Raw genomic sequence first — 15,765 nt, 5'->3', positions numbered from 1 at the left:
AAGCCTTGCTTTCGCTTTTTACAAAATATTTTACAAAGCTGTAAATATCTTAAAACTTCAGTTATGGAATATAAAAAACAATGCACCATTTATCTTTTCGTAATTTGATATTTACGGTGTATATATTTGATATTTCGTATAAGTCTGCGCCAGTTATTTATCCATTATTGCTCGAAAGTGTTTAAGTAGCATTTGTGCGGTGGCATGTTTGTGTCTCTATGTGCCCTACGTTCCGTAATAACTCTTGTAAAGTGAAGAATATCATTACATGTTTTTTATATGTCATATGTACGTGCACTGTGTAGTTTTCCTTGCACAGAATAAATTATAATTATGTTTATTTTGATTGTGCATGGTACATGTATTTAAAAGGTGTCGATATATAGCTTATTGTTGACATTTAAGAAGTACGTCTGTGCTATTTAGCATTAAAATTCTAGCATGACAGTTCACAGGACCATGACCTTTGTCCTCCTTTACAAAAATACTTCGAACGGTTCATTTAAGACATGCCTTGAGAATATCATACAGGGATTCTGGAATTCTTTCGACTTATTAATGAGCAATGCTCATCTAAACCATTTAAGATTATTTTCATCTTTGAGGAGGCAATTATAGCAAATAACAATAATAGCATTTCTTCACGTGATGTTATTTATTGTGTTTTCTTTCAGTTTTTTTCCCCATGCAGTCATTTTCTTTTTCCTGTTATTTCCTCATATGATCAAATTTGCCTAATAAATTTATTTTTTTAAAGGGAATTTTATTCTCATATTTATAATCAATACACACCAATCTTTGAGTTCATGTTCATCATCACTAAGAACAACAAACATATTAAGGTCTATGGATAATCTTATAAGAGAGATAACTCTTTATTGGGAAAAAATAACATTATTCCTTTATAAAATTCTCAAGATGAAATGGCTTTTCTGGCCAATTTTGACAAGTAAGCTGTACTAAAATTGTTTGCTTTTACACTTGAAGAGCCATACATTTTCAGCTAGGGGCACTCTCAACTAACAAAAATTCATTGACAAACAAAAGAAGGTCATCAGACGTTTTTATTGAGGGGGCACAAGCATATACATGTAGTAGTTATGTTTTTATAGTAAACTAAATATCGGCAAAATTATTGCCCCCTCCCGCGTGCCCCCGGTTCATAAGGGCATGCATGGTCCATTGAAAACTTTAAGTCAATGTATTTAGACATGATATTCTCAAATTTATTGTTCCTTTCTTGTTATTCATTTTAATAATTTATATATTGTGTTGATTCTCTATGCTTTATACAGGGCTGGTGCATCTGTTTCAGTGAATAAGATTCAGTTTAATTTCCTTCTCTTTGACAGTTTTAATGTGATTTATTATAGAATATGTCTTAATATGTCAAAGGCAGAAGTAATTTGCATGACATAATTAAATAATTTTGAAATGTCAATGTGTACAGTTAAAAAGAGAAGAAAAAAAGTATTGAATCTCATGCAAGAAAAATACAGAGTAAAATAAATAAGAATTGCTACAAATATATATGTTAACTAAAAATGATTAAGGAAAAAATGATTTATATCTATTCATAACACTGCGGCAAGCCACTAGTTGTCCAAAAATAAAATGGACCAAAAAAAAAAAAAAGAAAAAAAAAAAGAAACAAAAAAACAAACAAACAAACAAACAAAACAAAACAAAACAAAACAAAAAAACAGTGGTTTTCGACGATACCATACACACATTCATAAATTTTTTTTCTCCAAAAATTAATTGTGTCAGCAAAAATTCAAATGAAAAAAAAAAAAAAAAAAAAAAAAAAAAAAAAAAAAAAAAACTTAAGAGATAGAGATAGAGAGAGAGTACAAAAACTGTTACATGAAAATCAATATTGTAGTTTTTGTAAGCATGCTACGTGATCTGATTTTATTGTATTATCACACCCCGTTATAAGTTTCCAAAATCTTCGCTTAATCGAAAAATCAAATTTATTTATTTTAATCATTCTATATTGAACATTCGTACAAAATGATATATCTTTATAATATACAGTACAATTTTAATAAGAATCTCTCTTTCATATGAAGGAGCGTACTCTTCAAATTTAATGACAACGACAAATGATCTAGACAATAGTGCATGAACACTAATACATTAAAAAGATAAACAATCAAAAAAGATCAAACCTTTGTGCATTTTAAAAGATTCTTTCATGATATAATTACATTATTTTTTTTATTTCATTAAAATATGATGGAGACAAATATGAATTTGAAGTAGAAGAAGTAGATATTGTCTGGTAATTTAATTTTCATAAATTCAAATTTGATACAAATATAGTAACATACAAGAAGTAGGACAACGCATATGATTATTTCCCCTTCAAACTGAAAGTCGTATGCAACCCCATGCCTTTCTGATATAGAATATATTAAATAATTTTAGAATTTCATAGATATTCAAACATTTAACATTAATTACATACAAAACATACATAATATACATTGTACGTTACAAAGTTTAAGGTAATTTAGGACATAATTTCATAGAATTTGACATGATAAAAAATGCATCTAAGTGTAAAAAAAATGTTGTCAAACAATATACAATTATGGACTGATAATTTGTGATGTTTCCCTTATAAACTGTCCAAAATAGTTTTTTTTATCTTGAAGAATGTAAATTTAAGAAAAAGAAGAAAATAACAGTCAACCTTCTTTTTTTACCCACTGCTCTGACTCAATACTTAAAAAGTATTTTAACAGACATCATTTTTATGTTGGCCTGAGGGTAGACATCACGGGTTGTCATGTGACATGCTCTTTACCAATCAGAGAGACAGTATTATTCTGAAGGATATTAAAGTTAGTTATTCAACAGCTCTTTGTATGATATATATAAAGTAAAAAAAAATATTAGATATTTTCAGACCAAATCCTTACAACATAGGTGAGGTGTATAGGTGAAGTCCTTCAAGATGTTATCGTTATATAATAATGGTTTTGAAGATCAGTCTTCATTAAACATTGTAGGTAGGTACCGGAGCTGCAAAAAGGACAAACAATTCAAAAACACATTACTTTAAAGTAATATAAAATCATTTCAGTATAACGTGCATATTTTATTTTAAGCTGAAATGTTTCATGATCTCGGGCTCTGATGGTTGTTTTTTTTTTTTTTTTTTTAAATTAAGATAGGTATATTTTAAGCTTTCAATAACATCATATATATCACAACACGTTTCATTTTCTCTGGCACTTCAATACCATTTCTCCAGAAAATTTCTGTTTATTCATAAGCATTCAAATTCTAATCACTTCAATCATATTTAATAGAATTTATAGATAATTTTCTTAATAGGAGCTTCATATAAAATGTTCTTTTGAGATTTATATCCTGGGTTGATTTCACCAAATTGAGTTAAAATAAATTGACAATTTGCAACATCCAACACAAATACTGGATGATTTTCTATGAATTTGTTGTAAATATATATGTATATAATTTATCATTAATATTTCCTTTAGTGCATTTTCAGTATACTGTGGAATCATCTGTTCTTGGGAGACCAATGTTCTTTGATTTTGTCTGTAATCCTTCCCACGAATTTACATCCCCATGATAAATTTTTTGTCAATGTTTTGATTCATGGAATCTACTGTATAAACGAGTTACCCTAGAAATTACATGTAAGTCCCAACGACCAACAACAATTTTCTCTCTCACGAACTTTGAACTCCACCCCAACCCAAAACCCTAAATAAAAATGATATCACAGTAATTCAATTACAAGTGTTTTACCTTGAGCACAGTTCAATTCCGTACACCTCACATCGCCTGTGTTGGCACAGACACATGTATTACAGTTGTCGCCCTTGTTAAAATGTTGACCGGAAGTGTACTTCTTCCCTCTGTACATACAGTCTATGAAAGAGAAGAATATATAGAATATATTCAGTAGTTTTCACAGTAAATACCCTTATAGTGAAGTGCCAGGGAAAACTTATTTTGTCTCGATATAAACTATATTCGTTTCTCTATTGCTACGAGGTATCTGATTTCCTCAAAGTAGATCACATAATCAAAAATAATACAACATACAGACAGGATGTTTTCATTTTAAGCTTCCAAAAAGCTTATAGACTTGATTGTTTTTTAAATTGCAAACACCAATCTGAGAAACAACACTATTGATGAGATAACAATACTTGATGTTGACTAGATGTTTCTAAAAACATATAACTTCAACTTCTATTTGTTATTGTGATATTATAATGGATATGACATAACAATGTCTTCTCTGAAATCTAGTCTATGATAGAGAAAATTTAGCTTTTAAGGTTTTTTTTTATTATGCAAAGCAAAAAAATAAAAAAAAAATAATAAAAAAAAGATAATAATAATTATTACAAAATTAAAAAGTTATAGCCCTTGGATTCGATACAATCCTATGATATATAGATCTTAGAAAAAAGCATATCGACTTCCAACTTCATGTTTGATAAAGACGCGTTCTCTAGGGTCTATTTTTCTAAGGGACCAAAGTGTGTTTTTTAAGGAATTGACCTCATCAAGAGACTATATTTGAATAATATCTGTTAAGTTTATAATGCATGTACATTTAGAATTACAGGAGTGAAAATTAATTGTTGTAAGCGTAAATTCATTAGGAGCTCGTTCGCTGTAATCATGTTTTACAATATTTGAAAAGGGAGTTTTAGTATATGTATTGGGGCAGGTTTTTTTTTCATATTAATACAAAAATATCTCACGAGTGATTTAAATATCATATTCAACTATATAACGTTGAATTTTCTCGTTAATGAACTTTCTCTGTTTTTTTTCTCTTTTTTTTCTCTTTTGCCCCTATTGTTTATAAGCGGTCTGGTGTAGGCTGTAACGTCATGTAAAAACGATCGGTAAGAGAATGGATTTAACAATATGTAGAAACTGGCTGTTTTATTATGTTTTTTGATGATTAATTCTCCTTCTCTATATTTTTCAAAACATTTCTTGAGAGGAAAGAAAATAGCGAGCTCTCGTTGAGAACAAAGATAAAAAACTATAATGCTTAAACAAAAGGAACAAACGTTTCTGTATTTTTGTGTTTTTCAATATTTTTTACTGTGTTTTAGGTTTGGCTTACAAACTATATCTTTTAATCGTTACCTATACCTCAATTCATCCATTTAGTTTAAAAAAGAATCCCAGAAAATAATTTAAAAGGTTAATTACAGTAACTGATGTCGTATGGTTTATTGCGTAATAATGTCGTAATGGATTTTACTGATGCAATACTGTTGTTATTCTGAAGTAACATTTATATAATACCTGGATAACATTGCATTTCTGTACAATTGACAGATCCATCTACCATGCACCAACATGTATTACAGGAATCAGGCTTGAAACTTTGTCCTGCTTTGTAAATGGCACCTCGATAGCTACAGGCTAGAAAAATAGGGAAAAATATAGTTTGAGCAAGTTATGACCCTCTTCTAAATTCATTCAAAAACTTTTTTTTCCAAAAAAAGTGTAGCATTAGAAATGTACTTTGGACGTGTAGATTTAACATTCATCCCCTATAGGTCTTAAATTCTAAAGAAGAAACGAGTAACAAAACAGTTAAAATTGATTGTTCATACTTTTATAGTGAAAGAAAATGTTTCATACTTCTAAGGAAGGTGTTCAAGGAACCCCTCAATTTTTTCTAAAATTGTGTGCTCCCTTTCTGTTTTTCAAGATGTTTTACAAATTAATTTTCATGTTAACTGCTTTTCCAACATTTTTCAGTTAATTTTGCCAATTGGATGCACAGTGAACATTGCATGACAAATCGGTATTAGGAATATATGTATAACATATGTTTAGGGTATGTAGAATATGAATCTTATACCAAAATATACACCATGATATTCAGACTGTTTGGCATACGTTATATATATGCTGACAAAGGGACATAAGTCACGTTCCGCATCTCTTATTCATGTATGCTGATATTTATACACGAGACACGTAATTTATACACTGTTTCTCAGAGCACTTTGCAATTTACGTGCACACTATTCTAATAAACATAATATAGCACTGTTCCTCAGAATCTTAGCAGTTTAAATGTATCCTAAAGTTTGATTGATCCAGATTGATCAGCCTGTAGAAAGCTCGCTCTCTGATACATATAGGAAGGTCTTTGGTTCAAGCCCCGATTGACAAAAACAAAGGTAGCAACTTTTACTCTTCCTTCGCCAAACACTTCAAACAGGTACCATGAAGTGAACATTTCGTGTTTTCGGATGAGACCTTGAAAACGAAGCTTAGTGTCACAGCAGACATTGGCACGAAAAATCCTTGAATACTAAATGGCCTTGAGTCGAAATGTGAAGCATATTGACGGTATCTGGTGAAGTTCATAAAAGTGAAATAATCTTGCTAGGACGTTATAACACAATCAACAAATGTAAAAACTTACTGCTATGGCACTGTTTCTCAGAACATTGAACAGTTCCATCTGCGAGGCATCTGCATGTATTGCACCCGTCTACTTTTGGAAAAACAGCACCTTTGACAAAAAACTCGTTCTTGTAGCGACAATCTGAAATTTTATGAAGGTAAAGGGTTATTGAAAATTTCAATAAAGTGAGGAATAGAGATAAGAAAATGCCTGTTCATGTAATCGAAGCATTCCTTTTTAAGTATTGTGTCATGAAAAATTTTAGCAAAGTGATATTTGTAATGAAAACTTCCCCATTCTGATGTTGAATAACCATGTTTTACTGCTGAATATTACTGATATTTTGCTCTAAAGCTATTTTTTGGCAGTGATTGATGTTTTTCATTTTGTCCATGTCAGATAGACCATTCTTCTCGATTTCAATGTCTAAAAAGATTAGATGTGCATTTAAACTGGATGAAACCTTTTTTAAAAACTCAATGGAAAAAAGAAAAACTTCTGGACGTACAGAAATTACATAGACACATTCTTTGAAACATAAGTTGCATATAAAAACTAGATTTATTACAGTGCCAAAAGAAAATTAACTCAGCAGCTTCCTTCCGTCCGTGTTTCTGCTCATCTAAAGGAACCTATATTATTATTCATTTTGTAAACTTTCGGATACTTATTTGAAATATACGTGTATAATGATCACTTGATAAGGGTACATAAAAAACTTTACTTTTCACCAGATGGAAACATATACAGTTCTTACTAAAACCGACAAACAAACAGATAGACGAACAAAACAATTTCTCCCCCTAAATATTTGGTGATATTACCTGGATAGCAAGGTGTGTTTGTACAGGTAAATGTTCCATCATTGAGACAGGTACATTCATTGCACCCATCCCCCTTGCGGAAGGTCTTGCCAGCAGGGTAATGTTTACCATTGTGTTGACAATCTGCAATAAATTCAGGAATCAAATATTCGGTAAAAAAAAATAAACTTATTTTTTATTCATCAAAAAAGATTTTATCATCATATCTACCCATAAATTGTATCAAACATTTGTCAAAATTAAAACGGAATGTATTTAATGACCTATTATAACATTCTACATGGTAACACAATTTGAATTTAAACAATAATTTATTCACAAATGTAAAAGTGGTAACACAATACAGATGGTCTTGCAGAACACTACATATATTCACCTTTACTATATAGCTAACAGAATCTCTCTCTCTCATCTTGAAGTCTGAATCTGGATGTCAAATTAACACCCAGATTTATTCAATATATATTTTAATTGCACTAAGCTATCTCAGTGCAGGTAACATACTCAAGTAAGAGAAAAAATTCAAAACAATAGTGTTAATACTTAATATGAAATTGTTGGTTAATATATTATGTCTCCTTGAGAAATGATGGAAAATACAATAATTCATATTTAGTTTTGATGACTTCAGTGGAAAAAACATTGTGGTTAGAACTCACAAGGTAAACAGCTGTGTTCCGAGCACATGATATCTCCTGTGTCAGTGCAGGTGCACCTATTGCAACCATCCCCCTTTGGGAAGGACTGCCCAGTTTTTAATCTCTGGCCTTGTGGCGTAACACAGTCTGAAACAATAAGATACTCTTTTTTAAAGTAAAATAATGTTAACAACACTATATATATATGTATTTGTAGGGTGTTGTAAAGCTAAACTCAGTAACAAGTATTTTTTTATACCGTAAAGTACACCGTGGTAACTAAGGTTCCAGTTATCACTGGATGAACATCTGCCACTCAGTTAACTGAAAGGTGACTGGACGTCTACTGAAAGGTGACTGGATGTCTACTGAAATGTGTCTGAATGTCTACTGAAAGGTGATTAAATGTCTACTGAAAGGTAACTAAATGTCTACTGAAAGGTGACTAAATGTCTACTGAAAGGTGACTTAATGTCTATTGAAAGGTGGGTGAATGTCTACTGAAAGGTGACTAAATGTCTACTGAAAGGTGACTTAATGTCTATTGAAAGGTGGCTGAATGTCTACTGAAAGGTGACTAAATGTCTATTGAAAGGTGACTAAATGTCTATTGAAAGGTGACTAAATGTCTACTGAAAGGTGGCTGAATGTCTACTGAAAGGTGATGAATATCTATTGAAAGGTGGCTGAACGGGAGAGCTCTGTCATTCAGTCACCTTTCCAGCAGACCTTTCAGTGACCATTCAGTTGACTGAATGGTGTAGGTTTTTTTTCTGTGCACTATACAAATTAATTTTCTCGACGATTAATTTCATTCATTTCAAAAAAGAACTATTCCCAGTCACTTAGCCTTATTTTAGAACAAGACATATTTCCTATCTGATTAAAAATCTTACTTGTCTCAAATAATCTGCATACATTAAAAAATGACAGCCTGTGGCATACGTGAAAACTAATACATACTAAATAGTATATAGAGATAGAACAGAAAATAAAAAGAAAATTTATATCAAACATGTACAAGTGTATCCTGGGACATGATCTCCGGAAATACTGAATTGAATATAAAATTATTAAGAAAAGAAATTTTTTTAACATTTCGATAAAAGGACACGGAAATAATTTACATATTTCTCAGTATACTTTTTAAAAATGCTTACGATCCCTATCATTTAATTCAAATTGCATACATTATCAAAGAAGAGTGAGCTATTTGTCTTCTTCTCTTGTCTTGAAACATTAATTTATTGAAAATTTGTTTGGAATGGATATGCTTTGCATGTTTATTATTACAAAAATCAATTAATTTTTGTGTTCTATTATCGACAAAATAATATTTATATATTGTGTATATCCGATGCATACATTATTCACGGTTATAATAAGTAATCATTACAGATAAAAATAGATGAGAAGTGATGTTTTTATTCATATTACACCCTTGCAATAAAAAGGGTAGGCAGGTCTGAGTATTCATTTACAGACACATGATTTAAACAGATGGCACCTCAAATACACGTGCTACAAATTGTTTATCACCCCAAAGGCTTAATTTGGTTGGTTGAGAAATAAGAAAAAAAAGATAAAGATTAAATCTTTAAAGATCTTTAAAGATATTTTGTATTTTCCCGAAAGAACGTCACCACAATCATCGGCATCCCGTAAAATATCCTTTTCACTCATCAACCTCTGTCTTTCTCCCTCTTCATACATATTTCAATCCACCCATTAATCAATCCATCCATCTACTTTTCCATCTATATATCCATCCATCTATCTACCTACATGTATCAATCCATCAACCTATCAATCCATTTATCTACCTATTAAACTATGAATTTTTCCATCCATCTATCTATCCATGTATCATCATATCCATGTATCCACACATTCATTAATGTTATTATTCATCTATCCATTTATCTAATCCATCTATTCATTTTTATCTATCATTCGTTAAGTACCTGTAAAGCATTTGTTATCGGTGCACGTTATGTCCCCGGTTTCTAAACATGTACACTCGTTACAACTATCTCCCTTTGAAAAGACATTTCCTGGTTGATACGATCTTCCCATGTGTTGGCAACCTGAAACAAAATCATGTTCATTTCAATTATGTAAATATAACAATTTTTAATAGATTCTTAATATCTTTACTAATATCAGATAATGCTGAAAACAGGGTGCACTTGACAAATCTATAATTTCTTATATCGATCTAAAAATATCCTTCGAATTGTGTTTAGTTTGATATGTGAATTAATGAACGTGTTTGCAAGACATTTAAAAAAAAAAAAAAAAAAAAAAAAAAAAAAAAAAAAAAAAACCTTGGGCAAGTAGCCCTCTAGTTTTATATGAAATTTACACGTAAATTAGAATGTAGGAATTCATAAAGTATTTATTTCCTCTTATTCCATTTTTTTTTTGTATAGAGAAATGTTAAACTCGATCTAAAAAATATATATTTGAATATTATATGTGACTGGTCCACAGGGGATGCTTACTCCTCCATGGCACCTGATCCCACTACTCTTTTAAGAGGTCAATGTTGGCTTTGCTCATTATTTGTTTTGTTTAAACGTACTGTTTGTTATCTTCGCATTTTATCAAACATATTGATAAAGCATTTAGTGCACGACAGAAAATAGATTAATGTTTGAAATAAAAAAAAATATTGCTAAAATTTGAAGTCCTTTAATTTTTTAAATAATAAAATATGAGAATTATGGATAGAATTCATGCTCAAAAGTCTGATTAAATCATTTCAAGCACAGAAATCACAGAACTCTGAATACATCAGAGGTTCGGATAGGAACCATGGAAGTGTTGGCCGACTGGTCACATGCACCTGACAAATATCCGTTGTAATGATCGTGTAAGAGGGGAAAACTGTAGATAGTCCAGCATAAAAATAACAGAAAATTGTATGAAAAACCCCAATAAACTATGTAACTGTTAAAGTATGGGTTTATAGGTTACATTTACCTTAATATCTCGTAGCTTTAGCGAGTCTGCCCCAATGTATATGTATACCATCATAAAAAATATAGACAATATGTTTCATAACTTCATTCTATTCTTATTTTTTCAGGCCAAATTTAGACATTCATTAAGAGAAAAATACAGATTTAAAAACTAATTAAATCATCTCTAAAACCCATAAGGCTAATTATAAACTTAAAGTGCCACTTTATGTCTATCACAAATATTCTAATGCATGCATTTCTTAATATGCCTTAAAAATAGAATTATAGGCAACACTTTATATACTTGGTGGCATATCTATTTAAATTATTGTGATATAGCTAAACAATCACCAGGGATTATGATAGGATTCAGAAAACTTCTTTTGTGAAACTGACAAGCCTATGTATCAGTTTTTACCTCCCCTCGCTTCCCATCACTTCCGTTACTTCTGTTACTACGGTTGTATTATTGAGCGGCAAATTTGAACTAATAAAAAGCAACGAAATTTTACACCCATAGTTATTTAATGATTTTAAAATTAAATTATAAGGAATGACTCTAATTCTTGGCCAAATTATTCGAGTATAACCTGGTTTGGGTCAGTTTATGCTGTTTCATAATCCGCTTCGCGGATAAAAGTATAAAAATAAAAGTTGAATATCATTTGGGATTTCCAAGGTGTGGGTACGCGTGGTGCTGTTTTGAGATACAGTAACAGACGTAAGCAAATATTGCTTCAAGTCGCTGATCTAAAGGCGCAGATCTTTTGTCTTCATAACGAAGGTAGAAAACATCTTATACTGCCAAGATTATGGTATATGATCGCCCTAGAGTCTCCACGTTTGAGGACGTTTCCTCCCCGATGAAATGCAACAAATAAACCTCGCAGTTTCGGACGATTGATCAGTCAAATCGAGTATTGAGCAGCAATTTAACTTCAGAATTAAATAGATCTATACCACAGCCATTGTCAAAGCGATTAGTTAAGCGCAGGTTCCAATCTTTTTGAAAAATAATCGTCAAGATACTTATCATCTCGAAAGTGAACAGTGTGAAGCACTTTGAGCATAAAAACACAGGTCTTTCGAGCACAAGTAGTTAGCAGTTATATTTTCTTACCAAAACACGTCATATTAGAGACAGCTCATAAATTGTACGTTGGAGAAAGTCAGATGACAAATGAACATAAGATTGTCTTATGTTCATTGGGTTTACTTGCACCAATAGATGGGAATTTAAAAACAGATAAGTACATTACGCTTTTAATCAATAACCTATGGCAAGTTGTTGCGAAACACTTCATAGCAACCACTTCACATGTCGGCTAGGGATAAAGTCTGGATTGAAGTACAAAACAATATTGCCAACATAGAACAGCCATCCCAGTCACTATACCTAAATCTCATAGAAAATTTATGGAGATTGATTAAAATGAAACTTGCAAGGAATCAGCATAACATCAAAACAAAACAAAAACTTGATGCTACACCGAAGATTTGGACTAGCCATCCCAATCGCCAAAGCTAAACCTCAAAGAAAATGTATGGAGATTGATTGAAACGAAATTTGCAAGGATGTAACATACCATGAAATCAAAACAAAAACGTATTGATACTGTACCGCACATTTGGACTTTTCTCAACCCAGCATCTAAACAATATGAATCCTTATCATAAAGTTTAATTGCCGTCATAAGACCATTTTTGAAAAAAAGAAGAAGTCTGTAATCGTCTGTAATCAACTGCATATATATTATGGTAAGTGGAATTTTGTAACATTGAACTGTAGCACCAACTGGCGTCATGATGAAGGAAAACACTTATAGCAAGAACCTATTTCAATATTCAACTTCATTTTGTGGCGAAGAAAGATAGCTTCGTATATTACTTTCAAAACATCTTAGAGATTCAATCGTTATGCGACAAACACTTTTGACATCTTTTAAATGTTTTAGAAGTGATAAGAAATGCTCGAGGGGGTCATATATCTCAAAGAAGTACCTGGATAGCAGGGATACTGTGTGCACTCGACTATTCTACTTGGCATGCATTTGCAGGTGTTGCAACCATCTCCACTGGCAAAATCAACACCAATATTATACACCTGCCCAAGGTATTCACAATCTGTAAAAATGAGTTATGCAAATAAACACCAATGTTATACACATGTCCCAGGTATTCACAATCTGTTAAGAATGGTCAGGCAAAATCCACACTAATATCATACACACGCCATCGGTATTCACAAAATGAAAATAATAGTCAAGCAAAATAAAAGCTAATATTAAACGCCTGTCCCAGGTATTCTCCACCTGAAAAGAATAATAAGCAAAATCAACACTAATATTTTACACCTGTCCCAGGTATTACAATCTAAGAAAAGTAGGATATGAACAATCGTAGGAAAGTAAGAGAAATTCATGTCAGGATATTAAATAGTTTTTTTCCTGGTGTTCTGAATATTTTGGGAACATTTTTTTCTTATTATTGTAGGAATGATATATGTAGCAGTTCCATTGCTGAAAGAGGACTGACATTCCCAAGACTGAGAAGTTGAAATTGCATTAGCTTATTTATTGGGTTTTTTTAAATTAATTTCTTTAAACATTCTTTTAGGCAGTACTTTCGTGGGGAGGGGGGTCCTACAAAATTGCCCAAAATTTAAACCTCCGACTCGAAATATCTTGATTCCACGTTATGTTAAAAGTCTTTAAAGAATTTATAAAGTATGTCTTATTCATATGTTATTTAAAATTAGTGAAAACTATTTTTCTATGAATATCCGAAATAAAAATTACCCCCTAATATTTATAAATAAAAATACAAAACATGCCTTGTTTGACAAATATGGAAGACGAGATATATTAAAAGGAGAATCATTGTTAAATGTAATTTTATGGGTACATAAAAACGAAATTGTAGTTCAGATTTACAAAAATAGCTCACAAGATTCCAAAATTAATGTGAACAGCTACAAAATATTGAGAATAGGAAAAGATAAAAAGGTACAAAATTAATATGAACAAATAAAAACGGGTTAAGAATTTATATCATTTGATAAGGTACGGAATTAATAAGAACAGATAAAAAGAAAAATAAAAAAATATTAAAAGATAAAGCTTGTTGAAAATCATTATGAATGAAATATGGAGATAAAGAACAGTATTCGAGCTCAAAATCCATTAATACAATACAAATCGGGAGCAGAGCAACGACGGACATCGAAAAACATCAGAGGTGGGATCAGGTGCCATGGAGGAGTGAGCATCCCTTGCCGACCGGTCACACCCGCCGTGTTCTCCTTGTCATAATCGGGAAATAACGGGAAAATCAGTATGAAGTGATTAGAAAGGTACAGAATAGATCAAGTATTAATATGATCTGATAAATAAGTTATACAATTAACATGATTAGATAAATCAGATATAGAATTATTCTGATCATATAAATAATGTGTAGAATCAATGTGATCAGGTAAATAAGGTATAGAATTAAAATGATCAGAAAAATAGAATTAATATACTCAGATATATGAGGTATATAATTACAATGAACAGATAAAAAAGTATGACATTAATATGACGCTGATATCTTTCCATCAATTTTCTTTTATGCAAATAGTTTATTTGAAGTTACGTAAACGTCAGTTGTTGTGTTCTGTTTGGGAAAAAGGGGTTTAGTTGTCAGTTTGTTTGTTTTTTACAATGGAAAAAGTAATTATTGGATTTTACTTTCTTGACTTTAACATTTGGTAAAATATTCTTGGTAGAAAATGGAACATTAGGACGGATGTCACAAAGTGAGAATTTTCATTATTCGTATATATCCAAACATAGAAAAATTAATTTTATTCCCAGACGTTATGTAAAAATCTTATTATAAACACAAGTATTCACGTATAGCAATAAACATTAACAAAATAAAAACTCCTTTGATTTATTCATTATGCATGCTTAAGCACGTAAGAGAAAATGTAGCCATTTGTTGATGAAGATTTTAAAACGTAAATAATTATATCAAAGCAGGGAATATTCACTTCAAAACATATGAAGAACCAATAAACTCACTGCAGATATATTCCTGGATACAGATAATAACGAGTTTGTTAAATAATTATTTATTAAAGTGATTTTAGTCATTTTAATTTGAAGCAACAATTACTTCTTACTTCTGATTTCTGTATTTGACAGGGTCCTTTATGAGCCTCACATTTTTTTTTTATACATGCATTTTACATAACATATGTTTTTATATATATTAAAAATATGTTTTATATATACTTACACTCCGATAAAGCAGGTGAAATCAATAAAATTGCTACAAATCCAAGACTAGCTTTCCACATGGTGTAAGGTAACAATCCAAACAAAATAAACGCGAAATATTCTGCACGAGTGCTTAATTAATTAGAATCAAGGTGTAATCTAGACACCTTATTTATATATGGCTTATTCTGAATTAAATGAACAATAATGCTAATGTTAATTGAGGTTTAACTTTGGAACGTTTATGTCAATTATTACCGTATGTAAATTTCATACGCACCACTCCCTTTATGTTAGCTTTGCTTTACATTTCCTCATATGAAATTGTGTGCGGTAACAATGCAAGTCATATAGAATTTGAAATCAGTTGGAGAGGAATGATTCCTTATATTTCCACATGGACACGGGATGACAAAATATGACAACCCAAAACAGATTTAAAAGTCATCAACATATGGTATGCTGTTAAAGTGGAAGTCTTAAGAATTTGACGGGATTGTCAAAGAGGAATCTCCATTATTCAAGATGGTTGTCAATTTAAAAAAAATGACACACCATAACAGATATCTGAAAGTCAATAGTTCTGGTTTAGTGTGTACATATTTGTGTGTTTGTTTGTATGTATGGAAATGA

General features: G+C 31.0%; 1 protein-coding gene across 1 annotated transcript; it reads right to left on the bottom strand.

The window, feature by feature from the left end:
• Positions 1-2,504: 2,504 nt before the first annotated feature.
• LOC133174709 (SCO-spondin-like) lies at positions 2,505-15,278 on the bottom strand. The gene is made up of 9 exons (XM_061309789.1): positions 15,152-15,278; positions 12,869-12,991; positions 9,866-9,988; positions 7,923-8,048; positions 7,264-7,386; positions 6,458-6,580; positions 5,320-5,439; positions 3,790-3,912; positions 2,505-3,033 (listed from the first exon to the last, which is right to left on the bottom strand). The coding sequence occupies exons 1-9, from the start codon at positions 15,210-15,212 to the stop codon at positions 3,008-3,010; spliced, it is 948 nt and encodes a 315-aa protein (XP_061165773.1). The 5' UTR covers positions 15,213-15,278; the 3' UTR covers positions 2,505-3,007.
• Positions 15,279-15,765: the final 487 nt, after the last annotated feature.

This window comes from Saccostrea echinata, unplaced genomic scaffold, assembly GCF_033153115.1.
Source record: "Saccostrea echinata isolate AGI-Se365-2 ecotype Australia unplaced genomic scaffold, CSIRO_AGI_Sech_v1 ptg000058l, whole genome shotgun sequence".
Classification (NCBI taxonomy): Eukaryota; Metazoa; Mollusca; class Bivalvia; order Ostreida; family Ostreidae; genus Saccostrea; species Saccostrea echinata.
Note: the sequence above shows the minus strand (reverse complement) of the source record. Positions and strands in the feature narration are given on the sequence as shown.

Bases quoted from the DNA above. Each gene is read 5' to 3' on its own strand.
- LOC133174709 (XM_061309789.1), bottom strand. From the start codon at position 15,212: ATGTGGAAAGCTAGTCTTGGATTTGTAGCAATTTTATTGATTTCACCT. The intron at 8,049-9,865 runs GTACTTAACGAA...TTATTGTTTCAG, and splicing joins CGATAACAAATGCTTTACAG to ACTGTGTTACGCCACAAGGC. The intron at 6,581-7,263 runs GTAATATCACCA...ATAAAATTTCAG, and splicing joins AAACACACCTTGCTATCCAG to ATTGTCGCTACAAGAACGAG.